The following is a 17,288-nucleotide window of genomic DNA, read 5'->3' as shown; positions in this document are numbered from 1 at the left end:
TATTTTCTATAGTGTATATTTCGCATCAATGCACTCCGTGCCGGCCGCGCCATTCACTCAGTCTTTCCTCGCCGCACAACCTTGTACAATGTTCTGTGTCATGAAACCCGTCAGGGTTACACCAATTGAGCACAGGACTTCGATAACCTTTCCACGGTACTGCGTGTTCCCCAATAAGTGGGACACGGGCGCGAGTCATAGTCCCGCCTCCTCGTTAATCCAAGACAGATAAGGAGCGACGGCCGTGTAGATGCCCGGCTGTCGCGGCTTGGCGCATCCGACGCCGGTGGAGACGATGCCCACCAGGATCCACTGGCTTCCGTTTCTCGTCACCAGAGGTCCTCCGCTGTCCCCCTGAAATAGGAGGTCGTGGAACATGTGCTTGTCTGAGCTCCGTGTATACAAAGAAGCCCACGCGACCGAACGTACGAACGAACCTCAGAGCGATACGGCTGCTACAATTGCGAACGTTGACACGTTCTGTTGTAAGCTATAGCCATGGTGTTGGACTTGCGATCCCTTGCCCTGCCAGAGGATCGAAAGCGGCCAGTGTGGTCTCACAACCGCTTCGAACTTGGGGTACTTTGCAGGGACGCCTCGCACGCGCGGCTTCTCCCGAGTGACGTCAAAAGGTGTCCTAAGTTGGACGTCTTCTTTAAATTTTAAGCCGGTAGTTTGTGCCCTAGGGCATATAAATCCGATGTTGTATATGACGTCATTTGATATCAAATTTACACTGACTTTGCATCAGTAAATTACATCAGAGCGTATTTGACCGCAAAATGGTAATGCACCAATATGGCCTTTCCCTTCTCGCCAAAGTACACAACTCTTGCCGGAAAACTGATGAAAATGGTGCGGCTCCTATCCGAACGTACTATTGCAAGCGATTTATTCATTTGTTTATTTATAATTTTTTAAGGTTTACTTACCTATAACATGTTTTGGTTCGAGGACCTAGCAGAGATAGTATAACATAAATAATTGACAAGATAATTAAATTTAAACGATGTACGAAAATGGAGCGGTGGTTGAACAGTAGAGCACACTATAGTAAACATATTGTATATAGGTAAAAATCAGTGCAACACAGCAAAGCAGAAACGGTACTTTCTCGCCTTTAATTACACTTTCAGCCTTCAGTTGCAACCTCCTCATCACTACACCTGATCAGTATAATGCTTTCCAGCATCTACTAAAGCATCCCTTTCCTTATTTCTTTTATAACCACTGTAATTCAATCATACACATTAAGGTTCGCATAGAAATTTGCCATACAGTTCTTCCGGCTTTCATTGAATGTGATATTCTAAAGGCACCGGACTCAATTCTGCGCCGTTCATAAAACATACTTATCATTGCTTTCTGGAGCGCTTACATGCGTAATCCATTGCAAAGGCCGTAATTAACCTACAGACTTCAAACTTTACCTGCATTTCACCATTTCCCCCATTTCCTGAAAATATAAACGTTGTGAGTCGCGTGGTTTCATTCTCGATTTTCTTTTAAGCAAACTGCGAAAATGGGCATATAACGTTATCGAGCGCTTATAGTTGCACTAACGGCTTCGCGGTTAATTAAACTGACTGTCGCACATCTCCGAGGCAACGTCGAGCATGCCTCACCGTGCAAGCATCTCGGGCACCGCGCTCGTAGCCGGCGCACAGCTGCGTCTGCCCGATCTCGCGGTCCGTGAACCAGGCCTGGCACTGCTTGCGGTCCACGATCGGAAGCGCCACCTCTCGCAGAAAATGGCGGCTCTGGGTCGCTGCACAGAACCCGAACAAGAGTTGGCAAGTCTTTGTCGCGTGTAGAGTGTCAACTACGGTGGCATCGTGACGGGAAGAGAGGGTGACGACAGTGCGCTTCGCAATTTTTTTCACGTCTACGGCAACCACGTGAATAGACTTTTAAACTGTCCGGTATTCGGGCAAGCGCGGGCGGTTTTCCGGTTTAGCGGAGGCGTCAACGTGAGCGGCCAGATTGGTGGCGCCAGCTGGTGGCGCAAAGCTCAACCACACAAACGCAGAGCTAATTATTATATTCTGCTTAGCTGCTGGCGTAAATTTTCGACAGTGGCGTAATCGTGTTCACAAATACGCCGCTGCCAAAAATTTGCACGAGTGGCGAAGCAGGATATGGTGAGTTACTGCAGTTTTAGCTATGCGTTTGTCTGGTTGAGCTCTACAACACCAGGCGGCTTCACCGCTCCGGCCGCTCATGTTTACGCCCCGACCATCCGGTAATCCGCTCAAACCGCTCCCGTTTACCGGAATAGCATACAAGCTAAAAGTCTCTATTATTACGAACTTATTTTGAGCGGGACACCGGCAGGAATCGACGCGTCCGTTTTCCGCTGCTTGATGGGCGCGCTGTGATTTAGGCCGAAATACCGCATGACAGGCATTTCAGCCATGAAAACGGTGCGGTTAAATCACACCTTGCAATACGAAAGCAACGAATCCTCTCGACGCCGCGCTGAGAACACGTCTGAAGTGCGTGCTTTACTTACAGCTTATAGTTTAACTGTGCCGAAAGGTCTGCTGGTCCTCCATGCATTTAGATTTTTTTTTTAAGTGAACTGCCGTCCTAGCTTCTAACTATGTCATGAGTGTGCATCAAAATGGTGTCGAAAGGCGTTCAGCCTTCCGATCTCATTGGGACATGCGAAGCGTCACCTCACCAGACATGGCTTGCACAAGTACGAAGCCTACTTTTCATCGGTGGTGTTTACCACAGATAAATAATAGCCCTGCCGTTGTTTACTGCGCTTGATGGTTGATTTACCGCATTGAACCGGTTCTCCTGAAATAGACCGAACGCACCAAACGCATAGCCGATGCATGAAAGCAAGCGTTCGCAGTTCAACTACCTATACGACATTATGTAGACTTTTACTGATTAAGGCAGCTGGTGAAAATACAGCTCATATATATATATATATATATATATATATATATATATATATATATATTGTTACACACGAGGTGTTTTAATGCAGAACCAGATGAATCTGGTTGATAGGCGCGGTTGTTGAAGAGCGGTCTCGCGGCAGCTTGGCTCACGTCGTTCTCTTCTTTCTTTCATCTGGTTGTTTGCGCGGCAGGCGTGGTTCATGACAGCTTGTGACATTTCCCCGCTGGCAGACGAAGCCCGCCGGGCGAGTCAGTCATCTCGCGGATTGTATAACGCCTCAGACGCGCGACGTGTGTCACTTCAGCCTTGGCCGAGCGTCGTGCACTGCTCGTGAGACGCGCAATGCGGTAGTTTACATCGCTGAGGCGCTCCAGAATAACGTAAGGGCCGACGTAGTGGGCGAGAAACTTCTGGCACAAGCCACGCTTCCGCAACGGCGTCCAGAGCCACACAAGGTCACCAGGATCGAAGGAAACGTGGCGGTGACGCCCGTCATAGCGTATCTTGGACCGGTCCTGCGATGCTATGGTGCGTAGCCTAGCGAGGCGTCGCGCTTCTTCTGCTCGACATAGGAGCTGATCAATTGATTCGTTGTCATGAGCGAAGTAGGGAAATATTGTGTCGAGGGTGTAGCGCGGCGGACGAGCATACAGAAGGAAAAATGGTGAGTAACCAGTGGTCTCGTGTCTCGCGGTATTGAAGGCATAGGTAATGAAAGGCAAGATACTGTCCCAATTCTTGTGTGCTGAATCGGCGTACATAAGCGTTCTGTTTGTGCGCTCGACCAGACCATTAGTTTGTGGATGGTAGGGCGTAGAATGGCGGAAGCTACATGAACACAGACGAAGGGTTTCTTCAACCACGTCCGCGGTAAACTGTCGCCCACGATCGCTGATTACTATGCGAGGAGGTCCATGTCGGAGTATAATGTTAGCCAGCAAGAAGATAGAAACTTCTGTAGCTGTGGCCGATGGCAATGCGGCGGTCTCACAATAGCGGGTAAGGTGATCTACGCAAACGATAACCCAACGATTACCCTTGGAGGATCGCGGGAAAGGGCCCAGAAGATCTATACCAACTTGCTCAAAGGGGACGCTAGAAGGGGGAACTGGTTGAAGCAGGCCATGTGGCGCTTGTGGCGGACGCTTGTAGCGCTGGCATGTAGAGCAGCTGGCGACGTACCGTTCGATATCTTTCCGCATCTTAGGCCAGTAAAAACGTTCTTGAGCCCGGTAGAGTGTCCGTGTGGAACCAAGATGACCGGAAGTTGGGTCATCGTGCATGGCGTGTAATACTTGGTGGCGAAGGTTCGTGGGGACAACTAAAAGGTAGCGTGCACAGGTGGTCGAGTAGCTCTTCTTATACAGCGCGCCACCATCCCGTAGGCGAAAGCGACTGCCCGCAGGTGACTCCTGTGCTGCCGCGAAGAGCGGTTGTAAGCTCTCGTCCTTGTGCTGCTCGGATATGACGGTACCCATATCCGGAAATTCCGGGGACACAAAAGCGATGTACTCATCAAAATTGTCCGCATCACATTCAGTTGTTTCAAGTGGCATCCGAGAGAGACAATCAGCGTCAGCATGCCGCCGACCACTTTTGTAGCAAATAACGAAATCGTATTCCTGTAGACGGAGGGCCCAGCGCGCTAGTCGTCCTGAGGGATCCCGCAGATTCACAAGCCAGCATAGCGAATGATGATCTGTTACGACAGTGAAGGGGTGCCCATAGAGATACGAACGAAACCGTTGCACGGCGAAGATGACCGCCAGACACTCTTGTTCGGTGACTGTGTAGTTGCGCTCGGAGCGGCTCAAGGACCGGCTAGCGTAAGAGATCACGTGCTCTCGGTCGCCAACACGCTGAACTAGCACAGCACCGATGCCTACGCCACTGGCATCGGTGTGAATCTCAGTTGGTGATGAAGGATCAAAGTGGCGAAGAATTGGTTGGGATGTCAACAGGAACTTGAGCTGGCGAAATGATGAGTCGCAATCTGCAGTCCATTCAAAGGGAACGCCTTTTTGGAGAAGGCGTGTAAGGGGATGAGCCATGTCAGCAAACCGGGGAATGAAGCGGCGAAAATAGGAGCACAAGCCCAAGAAACTTCTTAACTGCTTGACAGAGTTGGGTACTCTAAATGCTTCTACGGCCGCAGTCTTTTGCGGATCTGGTCGGATGCCTTCTTTAGCGACCAGATGGCCTAGCACAAGAGTTTGCCGTTCCCCAAAACGGCATTTTTTTGAATTGAGCACAAGACCCGCTTTCTCTAAGCAGTTCAAGACCAAATCCAAACGTTTGTTGTGCTCACTAAACGTTCGCCCGAAGATCACAACATCGTCTAAGTAGCACATGCAAACTTCCCATTTTAAGCCGCGTAATATCGTGTCCATGAACCTTTCGAACGTTGCGGGCGCGTTACACAACCCGAAAGGCATCACGTTAAACTCGAATAGTCCGTCGGGTGTTACAAATGCTGTCTTTTCTCTGTCGTCCTTGTGTATAGGAATTTGCCAGTAACCTGACCGTAAATCGATTGAGGAAAAGTAAGATGCCGCAAAGAGACAGTCGATGGCGTCGTCAATTCGGGGGAGCGGATATACATCTTTCTTAGTAACGGCGTTTAGGCGACGGTAATCAACACAGAACCGCCACGTACCGTCTTTCTTCTTCACCAATATTACGGGGGCTGCCCAAGGACTAGATGATTCTCGAATGACGCCTTTGCATAGCATTTCTTGGACCTGATCACTGATTATCTTGCGTTCTGATGGGGATACACGATAGGGTTTTTGTCGGATTGGCTGGGCGGCTCCTGTGTTGATGCGGTGACGAGTTCTGGACGCAGGAATTGATGGCGGTCCATTGTGCTGCGCAAAGTCGAATACCGAGGTATGTTTCGTAAGCAGGGCCATCAAAACTTGACGCTCATTATCGCTGAGTGACTTATCAATCATGGAAAGTATATATATATCTTCGAGCTCCCGGAGCTCGAGACACTGGTTGCTCCTTCATCGGGGAGTTCCGCAAGTACTGCCACCGATACGGGAGAGTCTGTCGGAAACGTGGCAATCTTTAGGCCTTGAGGTAGCACTGCCGCTTCAGTGGAACAGTTTAGCGCCCACAGCCCCGCGCATCCATTGGTCACTGAGACCACGCAGTGCGGAACTAATACGTTTTTCTTGAGGCAGTTCCGATGTACAGGTTCCACTGCAGCATCGAACGAGATAGGAGTCGGAGATGAACAGGCGACGGCAACACGCATCGCGGATAAGGCGGGCACAACTGTATCCTCAGACACGCACAGCACACTCTCCGGGCAAGCTTCACCTTCAAAGAGCACAGGTGAAACACTGGTGTCGACACTGAGTTCTCCCGTCCGGCAATCAACATTCGCACCACACAACTGCAAAAAGTCGATCCCCAGAATCACGTCATGCGAGGAGCGAGGAAGAACAGTAAACTCTGCATTAAAAACTTTCCCACCCAAAGACACATCCACGTTACACACACCAACCGGGTATAATGCTTCACCACTGACTCCACGGAAACTTGTGCACTGGTCCCAACGAAACATAACCTTGCGTCCCAGAAGGCCTTTAAACCCCACACTCATGACCGAGACAGTTGCTCCCGTGTCGACTAAAGCCATTGTGGAGACCCCATCAATCAGTACATGAACCTTATTCTTTAGCATGAAAATAGTTGGAGGCAGTTGAGTCGGCAGCACACATTTTCCAGCGACCTCACCTCCATCGGCCGCGCTGGCTAGTTTCCCGGCGGGGGCGACACGAAACGGCGCCGAGGCGATGGTGACGTGAATCGCGGCCGAGGGGATGGTGATCGGGAGGCTCGGAAGGCTGGTGGTGGCGTCAGAGTACGGTCGGAGGCAGGGGAGCGGTAGCGGTTCCGGGTTCTTTCTGCTCCAAAGTAGGTCTCCTGGGCGGTGCATCGGTCCTCTCGAAAGTGGCTTCCTGAAGAGGAGTCTCCTGGCCACTGAGTGCGCAGTGTACGACCGCTAGACCGCGTAGTCGGCGCTGACGATCCGTAGTTTGATGCTCGGCGCCGGCTACAGTACCTAGCTATATGGCCAGGCATGCCGCAGCAGTAACACACTGGCGAAGGGCGAACTTCAGAATGCGGATTGAAGTAATCTGCCGAAGACATCGGTTGAGGGTAACGAGGCTCTTCCCCTTGAAAGTCGTAGGTAGCGGCGAGTCTTCGTGGACGAAAGTTGCGTGGGCGTGGATCAAAGCGTTGAGGGGGCGAATCATCGCGTGGTGGTTCGGTCGTAATGTAATGCGGTTCGTCTCTGGAGCCGATAAGATCCGCGACGTTCACCGAGTGGTTCCAAGTAGCCGAAGGGGGTTCCCGAAAAGTGTCTCGGAAAACGGAGGAGCTGCAACGAGGCGCCGCATAACGTGCCTGTTCGTCATGTCGCTGGAGCTCCTCGCGGACTATCTGGCGGATGGCGGACGAAAGGTCTGGGAGCAGAGGACTCGTGTCAACACTTGCTACAGTCGTTACATTGGCCAGCCGTCCAAACTTTGGTGTAATTCGGCGAGTCTTCAGCGCCTCGAACGTACGGCAGTGCCGTATCAGTTCTGATACAGTGTGCAAGTTCTCTTTACCAATGAGGAAGTTGTACACGTCTTCCGCTATTCCTTTTACCACGTGCCCCACTTTATCTTCCTCTGTCATTTGAGGGTTGACGGTGCGGCACAGCTTCAAAATTTCTTCGATGTAGGTAGTGCAAGTCTCGCCGGGTACCTGAGCTCTCTGGGCTAATGTGAGTTCCGCACGTTTCCTCTTTGCGTCCGAGTCACCGAAACACTTTTTGATTTCCTCAACGAAGCGTGTCCAAGTAGTTAGCATGTCCGCGTGGTTGTCGTACCATACCAACGCCGTGCCGGCCAAGAAGAAAACAACGTTCCTAAGCTGACTGGCAGCGTTCCAGTTATTGTATTGGCTTACCCTTTCGTAATGGGTTAGCCACTCATCCACATCTTCCTCGGCCTTCGCCGAGAACGTGCGTAGCTCTCGGTAGTGCTGGATAGGGACTGGGCTCGCCGAGGCACTGCTGGTGAGGGTATTTTGCTCTGTGGCCATGACTGAGCGCGACGGCGAAAGTCCGGCGAGGCGACGGCTTCGGCGTAGCTCTTGTGCTGGTGGCTCCGTTGTAGGTCGTGGGAGTTACCCCGCACAGCTCCACCAAATGTTACACACGAGGTGTTTTAATGCAGAACCAGATGAATCTGGTTGATAGGCGCGGTTGTTGAAGAGCGGTCTCGCGGCAGCTTGGCTCACGTCGTTCTCTTCTTTCTTTCATCTGGTTGTTTGCGCGGCAGGCGTGGTTCATGACAGCTTGTGACAATATATATATATATATATATATATATATATATATATATATATATATATATATATATATATATATATATATATATATATATATATATATAGAGAGAGAGAGAGAGAGAGAGAGAGAGAGAGAGAGAGAGGGGGAGCTCATCCAGAAAAAAGTCCGGTTCGCTACCGTGCACAGATGGAAAGAGGGAGATTTCAACAGATATATGAGTAAACGGAAACGGAGAAAGGTGAGTAGCGGAAAGGCAACCGGCGTACAGAATTTCAGGCGCAGCACACATCACTACCGCAGGAAGTAATGCTCTGTTTGCCTTGAGGCGTGCGCGAGTTGTGACCATTGCATTATTTTGCTCTGATGGGGCCCGGCTTTCCAGCCTCTCTAATGCATTACACGACGCCTGTCTCTCCACACTAAAACGTGCACAGATGTCTACAAGATGCGCGACTGCTTTATCACAAGCGCTAGCGAAACAGATAGGGCTGTAGGACCACTCAATAAGAAAAGTATATGATTTGGTTAACCGCCACACCAGGCCACAACCGCTGCAAGGAAGTTCATTAACACCTAGGTAGCCCAGACGGGAGGATGCCAGTGAATATGCTAGTGAAGCTCGTTCAGTTCCACAAGGCGACTGCACAATCAGCTGCCATGGAACGAAGTGTAGCTGCTGCGTCTGCTCTTGCAAGCGGATTTGTTAATCTGAAGATTTCTTCTACTAAAGTGGAAAGAAATTGCTGACACACAGCGTTGAGCTGACGACTACTGCTAAACGCATCTGGATGCCTTTGTTCCAAATCTCACCTGTGCTTATTGTTTGAATATTAATGAGTGTTCGAAAATATTTTTTTATTTTTATCACATGCTCTATTTTACTTGTGTATTCAGTTGTTACCTCGGCAGATTATTTTTCCTCTCCCCTGAATCCACAACAAAGAATATGTTCAGTTCTGTGATTTCTACTCAATGCAAGAAGAGTCCAACTGAGTTCCTCTTGAAGTGAAGGCATTTTCCTGAATGTGATGTCTGCACTTGCGAGATATATAAGTTAATTTTGCTGCAGTGTGCGACAATTCATATACCTTATTGAGCTTTTTTTCAACTTCCTTATCTGTGAAAAGATGATAAGATCTAACCGTTGCTGCTCGTACGCGAGATGTGCTAGAGACAAGGACCGATAGTCAGGCGCAGACAAGCACATATCAAGGTTCCTTAATTTTTTATCTTCGTCATTTTTCCCGTCTATTTGCTTAATCCGCCTAAAAGATGTGTGTTACGTGAAAAAAACAAAGTGAAAATGGAACACACAGAAACTGAACTTAACTGGCAAAAGTGCCTCCTTTAACAACAGACCTTGCTGCACAGGCGCTGGGACAAAGGTTTATGGGGGGAAAAATAGAATGTCATCCCAGCTTCCGTTTGCAGATGTCAAAACAGTTCAGCAGTACATTTATCGCGTAGACTTAATACACCCGTAGCGCACGTTAAATCCAAACTGCCCGTCTAGGATCGAGAAATGTTTTGTTTCATTTTTTTTTCTCTCTCTCTCAGATCCATGCATCCAATAAACTTTAGATTCTGCCTGCACGGGCAACCTGCTCCGCACAACAACTGTCACAAATGCAGTGCGGCCTCGAAAAACGAGCGCGTGGCGTTCGATGGTGTACAGTCCGAAGACCCTGGCTGGAACTTTGAAGCCAGGATCGTCCTCCGAGTGAGCAGACAATATCAGAGCACCGTCCCGGCCGATCATGGGCTCAGAATGAGGTGAAGGCACTTTTGCGTTTTCTCAGAACTTCTGGTTTGCTCGAGCGACTTTAACTCAAGTGCTGTCCGTACACGTATCTACACCTTCACTCTCCCTTCTTTCTCTTCCCCTTCTCCCATCCCCCAGAGTAGGGTAGCCAACCAGACTATTAGAGACTTTTAGCGTGTCCGGTATTCCGGCAAGCGCGGGCGGTTTGCCGGTTTAGCGGGAACGTAAACGTGAGCGGCCAGATTGGTGGCGCCAGCTGGTGGCGCAAAGCTCAACCACACTAACACAAAGCTAATTACTATATTCTGCTTAGCTGCTGGTGTAAATTTTCGACAGTGGCGTAATCGTGTTCACAATTACGCCGCTGACAAAAATTTGCACCAGCAGCGAAGCAGGATATAGTGGGTTACTGCGGTTTTAGCTCTGTGTTTGTCTAGTTGAACTCTACGCTACCAGGCGGCTGCACCGCTCTGGCCGCTCACGTTTACGCCACCGCAAATCCGGCAATCCGCCCAAACCGCTCCCGTTTACCGGAATAGCGGGCAGGCTAAAAGTCTCTATTGACTGGTTAGCATCCCTGCCATCTTGTATTCTTCTCTCTCTCTCTCTCTCTCTCTCTCTCTCTCTCTCTCTCTCTCTCTCTTTGAAGCCAGCGTGGGCCGCACACTTACGGTTCAGGGTGACTCCCCAACCGGCGACGCGGCAGAGCGTCCCCTTGGCCGGCCAGTAGTCGGGATCGAGGGGCAGGCACACGGGCTGGACCGAGTCCGATACCGGGACGGGCGCGTTCAGTTCGATCAGGGCCAGGTCGTGCTCCTTCCGCCAGAGCCACGGCGTCGTGTGCTGCGGCGAGGAAGAGCGAAGCACTCGTCGACGCCGCATTCATCGCGTGTCTCGCGCCATTTCATTTTCTTTAGCTCCGGGGCCACGATAACGGCGATTCGTTATCGTGACTGTCGTGTGTTGTCAAAACTGAAGGTACCGTTAAACTTCGACATGAAGCATCTTTAAAAAAAAAAATGAAGATGTTCGTGTGGATAAAGCCAACAGCGATGTTTTTAATGACCTCCTGGAGAAGCCTTCAGAATTCTCTGTGTTCGTTTTTGAAAGTAATTAGTACCATTGTTAACTTTTCGGCAGCGACGCCAACGCCATGTTTGATTAGCACATTCGAAAACATAGATAGATAGATAGATAGATAGATAGATAGATAGATAGATAGATAGATAGATAGATAGATAGATAGATAGATAGATAGATAGATAGATAGATAGATAGATAGATAGATAGATAGATAGATAGATAGATAGATAGATAGATAGACAGACAGACAGACAGACAGACAGATAGATAGATAGATAGATAGATAGATAGATAGATAGATAGATAGATAGATAGATAGATAGATAGATAGATAGATAGAAAGATAGATAGATAGATAGATAGATAGATAGATAGATAGATAGATAGATAGATAGATAGATAGATAGATAGATAGATAGATAGATAGATAGATAGATAGATAGATAGATAGATAGATAGATAGATAGATAGATAGATAGATAGATAGATTTAGCTAGGGGATAAGGTGGATTCGTTGGAAGTACGTGCTTCCTGCAGCTTTATTTGACTTATATGTGAGCCAAGGAGCTATGAGTGATAAATAATACTGAAGAATATAAACGCCAGTTGACATGAAAAAAAAATTAAAAAGAACCGAATGGACCATGAATCTAGCGGCTGTAGCCCATGGCTTGTAAGCCGCAGCGGTTTTCTTTCACACACGTAGAAAAGGAGCTACTCAAATGCTAACCCGTCGCAAACAAATGAGTCATTCTCAAGTGATCTCTACAAACAACTCACATCGACATGGTGATCCTGAAGTAATAATTGAAGTATTTCTAATTATAGTTAACATTGATTATTACCTTAATAAAAGCACGAAAATAATGGATGCTTCTCCAGTTGGTTGCTAACAACATACAGACAAATGGAAGTTTATTGCAATATTACTTAACAACTGCATAGGTGACCGTAACTAGGAGAATTGCGCACATTATTACTTACAGGCAAAAAAAAAAGATAACAATTTTACGCTCCGTCTAGACTCGGTCCCTGAGCGTCACCGTTGTTGATTTCACCAGCATCAAAGCCTCCGCATGTTTTAAAGCACGGTTCATGTTAACTCAGACACCCTACATACGAGCAATTATCTAATGAAATGGTGCGTTGGGCGCACCGCTATGAAGTCATGGTAGATGTCAGCACTAAACAACGGAGCATAAGAATCCACGACAGGTGCGCCAACTGCCAACTAAGAGCCCACTAGGGGAACGAAAAAAAAAAACAAGAAAGACGAGATATCATATACACACAAACACGCGGAAAAAGAAATGGTTTATGCATTTATGTTACGCTCATCGCTTTTATACGGCGTAGTTGTTTTCTTGGCGGCATGCGACTTTTTCTGTGCCTGTGTCCAGCAGTGGTCCGCGCGTATATATATATATGCCCGGTTTATTTCCTCAATAAACAATTTTTTCCCTTCTTCTTTTTGACAAGCGAGCTCGTGGCATCCGCCCTCCTAATTATGTGCTTGTTTTTTCAGCGCCGTTTTTTATTGTTCGGGAAACTACGCAGAGTTAATTATGGTGATGACTACAGCTGGTGTTCCGGACTGCCAAGTCTGTTCGAAGAACCAGGATGAGGTTTAGCGACTTGAGGGCCAACGTTTCAACCAAGATTCATCCAAGCTTGCTGTCTCGAGCAACGGCATGAATAACGCGTGCTCTGGCTCGATGCCGTTGTGCACCTTACGATGGCGGGGAAGGAAAAATAAATATGTACAAATTGAGGAATAAAAAAGGAGAGATGGCAAGAGCTCTTTAATGGATCCTGGGAAGGTTTACCTGGCATAATGTCCAGGAAGCTATACGCAAACATGCACAAAGCACACGACACGCGACATACAAGCAAAAAGAAAAAAAAATGATGAGCCATTCCGCCCTGTGAACGTGGACGATCAGCCAGCGAAGCTGTTTAGCACGCGACACAGAGGTGACACAGGATTTTGAACAAAGGTACGAACTCATTTACTGTCTTGATAGGTGGTCATCGTGACGAAAGGTACGCACACACGTTTATTGTCTTGATCGGTGGTCATGATTTGTCTCGATCGACGGGTCATTATGGTTTGGTCGTGGTGGCGATGGCATTGTAGTCGCTAATAGGCACAGTGATCAGCTCGGGTACAGCGTTGGACACGTTCTTAGCCAGGGCCAAATCTAGCCGCTGGTTTCATCCGCTTTCGTTATTGTTCTCCACAGCTGGGACGGCTACCGCCACCTCGGGGAGCCGGAGGAAACTAGTCACGCACGTGATTGAAGCGATGCTGCTGCCCCGAGGAGCCGGCGGAAAGGCTGCACGCGTGACATTACGACGGGACAACCTGAAGTCCCTCAGTGATAGGACAACCTAGGACAACTGCGACGTACCCGCCACCCCATGAGAGCGGAAGGAAACTAGGCACGCACGGGCTTGGAACGAAGACAAAGGGAGGGCGCTGAGTTCCGCTCGCGCACATGCAAATTTCACGGCAGGTTAGCTGTAGACAGTTTCGCTGTTAAAAAAAGAAAAGTGTAATCACCGGTGTGCGATGTGCGTTTTAGCAATGGGTTGCTAGCTTTATTTGTAACGGGTGATCGATTTTGGGGACAGTAATGAAAGGCGTAGATGGACCGATGCTGATAATGCCTTCGCATTACAGTAGCTCAGGCCTAGCGTGAGGTCACCTTTATTCTCCCCGAATGTGTAGCAATGATCACTCTTTCCCGGTCTTTCACTTTTGGGGATATTTCAAGTTTTGTGTAGCATGACGTCCGGCGCGCGACGTCTCACTGGAGCGAAGGCCATCTTGTCAACTTTGTTGGGAACTGAAAGACGTGAAAATAACGACGATGGGATGGAAAGTGCGCAACTGCTTTCGTCCCACTCGCTTCCTATATGGTCTAGGCCATAGTAGAGCTTCCTACAATGTGCTAGAAGGAACTCTGGGGCTCTAATCGTTGAGCCGCAGTGGGTAGGGTGGCCTACCGCGGGAATGATGGGAGGTACCTGGATTTGTCTGATCTTCGTGCTTGTGGATTCAGGCGCTCTTGTAGATTAGTTTATTACGCTTTATATGCTTTCATTGTCCTAAATTTCAGGGAAAGCTATACTTTTCCAAGTGCAGAAGACGTTGCGAACACGCACAATCACTGCTGATTGCAACGGTTTCGCCTGTCGAGGTGGCCAAATCGAAACGCGCCAAGCGTCTCAAGGCACTGGCTTGCTCCCGATAAATTCATAGGGACGTTATATGTCGCTTGTCGATGCATGGGTCTGTGGCCAACATCGGGCGTCTGTGCTAGAGGTCCTGTGCTCGAATCCTGCCGTCAGACAATGTTAATAATGGTTATTCAATTATTTATTACGCAGTGCATTGTTGAAAATGACGAGTTGCGAAGTCAAGAAGCCGTTTGAAGGACGAAGCACAGGCAAATCCATGTACTTCCCATAATTCCCATGCTGGGTCAACAGCTCCCGTTGTAGCTCCCGTAGACACTAGCGCCAGAGTTCCGCCGATACTCGGATACAACTTAAGTCGGCAGTGAAGCCCCGCCCACGATCTCATAACCGCCAGCCACTGTTCCTCTGCGAGGCTGCAAATAGTTCGTACTTCAACCTTTCCCTGTTACCTAAATAAGGCGGTAACCACAAAAATAAAATCATTAGCGCGTGATTTTATACGTTTCCACTCGTCTATTATAGTGAACGGTGAAAGCCTAATTCTTTAGCGAACTGAAATAAAACGCTTGCTTCACTACAAGTATTTATTACCAGGTTCCACTTCAGTTAGCAGTGATGTTTCATGAGTAAAACGGGCTCAGCAATAAAATGAATTGTACCGCGGACTTTTGAAGAGCGAAACGCTCAGACTCCGTACGCTTTTGCCGTGTCTCTTGCACACCTCATCGCTTCCCCTGGTGAAAAGACTCTGCAAGAACAGCAAACGCCGCAGAGGTATCAAGTACGACGCCATATTGAAAAGGTCGCACGACGGCGATATTGTTTGCTTCTGCGATTGGCTGGCGGAGTAACACAACCCGCACGGTCCGTGTGCATTGGTTGCCAACTGCTGTTTTTTTTAAAATAATGTATCCTACTATAGTAACTATTGTATGAAACTTTATGGGGCACTGTAATCTGCGGTCTCGATTGCTGAGGTCGCACAGATTAATCACCTGGGTATGTAATGTACCACGGCTGCGTCAGTAGGGTTGTCACAAAAAGAGGGAGATTATTTGTCGCATGGACCGCCGCTTCAATCTCGCTTCTGTCGGTTCGTATAAAGCGTATGAGCGTATAAACAGATGAGAATAGACAGAATGCAAGAGAGTATAACACTTACTACACAAGCGCTAAAAATTACACATAATAAAGGCAAGTTATTGTTGCATCGTGTGACTATACAGTGCGATATCTAGTGCTCACATGCGCGAAATACATCATAGAAACTCTCATTGTTAAAATTTACGGATGAAGCAGATACGGTATAGGTTTTGACGCAGCTTACGTTCCACGGCTTGAAGCCGTTGTATCCAGGATGGATGACGATGCGGTGTACGTAGCGAACCACGCTCTCATCCTCCTGGAGGATGATGCCATGCCGGCGAAGGTTCACCACCCACCGGTCCGGCTTCAGCGAGCTGCACCCAAAGAATTTTGATATGCAGCTTCGTCGGGGGAAAAGTTTCACTCCTTCCTTTCTTTTCTTCTTTCTTTCTTTTTTGCGAGAAGCGACAATAATCTGACTTTATTCAAGTTGAAAAATCAGATCCCTTTTATACCTTAGGCTGTATAGTTATCGAAACTAATTAAGTCCATTGTTCCCCAGCACTTGACAGACGTCCTCAGCAGAGCATTTATACTGAGCTTCGGTCAGGCCCGTGTATCGTAATCATTTGCACACAACTGCGCAGCGCGGGAGACTTGGTGTTCGTACTATCAACGCTTATACAGGCAGCGGCACATAGGAGGCTGTCTCCGCTCATCTACAGACTGATTGAGCGGTGAGTGAGGGTGCGTCTGCTTCGCTGAACTCGGTTTTAGTTATTCAGCCAAGCTACAAAAGGTTCTTTACTACACTCTAGCCAAGCTGCTCGCGTAGCTGACGTCTCTAGGAGACGCACTTGTGAAGAAATCAGCGCAGTTGTCTGCAGCATGCATCTGAGCGCGATCGTGCTCAGTCGCGCGGGATCACAGAGGGAGGAACAACCTTTACAGCTCGACTTATGCACGGCATAGTAAAACTGAGCTGCACGCGTCATCTCAAGACGCAGACCAACCCAGATCATCCACAGACCAACGGACTTGCAGAAAGCTTGAGTAAGGTCATGGCCGTCAAACTGTCTATACGTAGTCGTTCAGCATAAACGTTAGCTCAAGGGCCGAATTCACAGAGCTTTTCCTTCATAAGTAATGCTTCCCACTTGGCCAGTCACTTTCACTAATAATATGTCCGGAAACGTGATTGGTTGGCACTGAACAATTCTAGCGTAAGAATCTTCTTTTAATGCGTGCCCAGATCCTGCCGCATATACGTTACACTCGCGCAGGACACTGCAATTCGGGAAACAAGACGATTGACGCCGTTCCGTCTCGCCTGCAGGCGTGAAGTCTAGACCACGCTAGGCGCTGTGCTCTGGAGCACGTCATCGATACTTCGCTCGTTTGCGCAGTAAGCTCGTCAAGTGGCGCGGATACACATTCGTGTTAAAAAAAGTTCAACAGATTGCCTTCGGCAATCTGCTGAACTTCACTGCATGACACCAGAGTAACTGAATGAGCAGCCTGTGTCAAAAATATTATATTTCAAAGGACCGGCCCAGCTTCGACAAATGTTTGTTAGCAACGTTCAGAAGGCACTTCCTTCAATAACACGCGCATTTCCGGCACTCATTGCTGCGTTACAGTTAAAATTAGTTCAACTATGGGGTTTTCCGTGCCAAAACCACTTTCTGATCATGAGGCACGCCGTAGTGGACGACTCCGGAAATTTCGACCACTTGAGGTTCTTTAACGTGCACCTAAATCTAAGCATACGGGTGTTCTTGAGCAGGTGCAGGAAAATGTGCAGGTGAAATGAGCACAGGTTCTGAACCCACTATTCATATGCATATCGCTTTATTTATTTATTTTTTCGCTTGCTGTTTA

At 48.4% G+C, this 17,288-nt stretch overlaps 2 protein-coding genes across 3 annotated transcripts in view; one reads left to right on the top strand and one right to left on the bottom strand.

The window, feature by feature from the left end:
* The window catches only part of LOC135897151 (serine protease 33-like), a 37,512-nt gene continuing 20,224 nt past the window's right edge, over positions 1 to 17,288 (bottom strand). For both annotated transcript variants that reach the window (XM_065425716.2, XM_065425715.2), the window contains exons 6-9: positions 15,649 to 15,781; positions 10,706 to 10,877; positions 1,626 to 1,768; positions 1 to 354 (exon numbers count right to left, since the gene is read on the bottom strand). In XM_065425716.2, the coding sequence (XP_065281788.1) occupies positions 196 to 354; positions 1,626 to 1,768; positions 10,706 to 10,877; positions 15,649 to 15,781 (607 nt within the window). In that variant the 3' untranslated portion in view covers positions 1 to 195. The remainder of the gene's footprint in view (positions 355 to 1,625; positions 1,769 to 10,705; positions 10,878 to 15,648; positions 15,782 to 17,288) is intronic.
* Positions 12,184 to 17,288, top strand: part of LOC135897172 (leptin receptor gene-related protein) — a 416,125-nt gene continuing 411,020 nt past the window's right edge. Inside the window, exon 1 of the mRNA XM_070525632.1 lies at positions 12,184 to 12,187. The gene's annotated coding sequence lies outside the window, so the exon portion shown is untranslated. The remainder of the gene's footprint in view (positions 12,188 to 17,288) is intronic.

Source organism: Dermacentor albipictus, chromosome 9 (genome assembly GCF_038994185.2).
Source record: "Dermacentor albipictus isolate Rhodes 1998 colony chromosome 9, USDA_Dalb.pri_finalv2, whole genome shotgun sequence".
Taxonomy (NCBI): domain Eukaryota; kingdom Metazoa; phylum Arthropoda; class Arachnida; order Ixodida; family Ixodidae; genus Dermacentor; species Dermacentor albipictus.
This window is presented reverse-complemented; position numbering and strand designations above follow the sequence as displayed.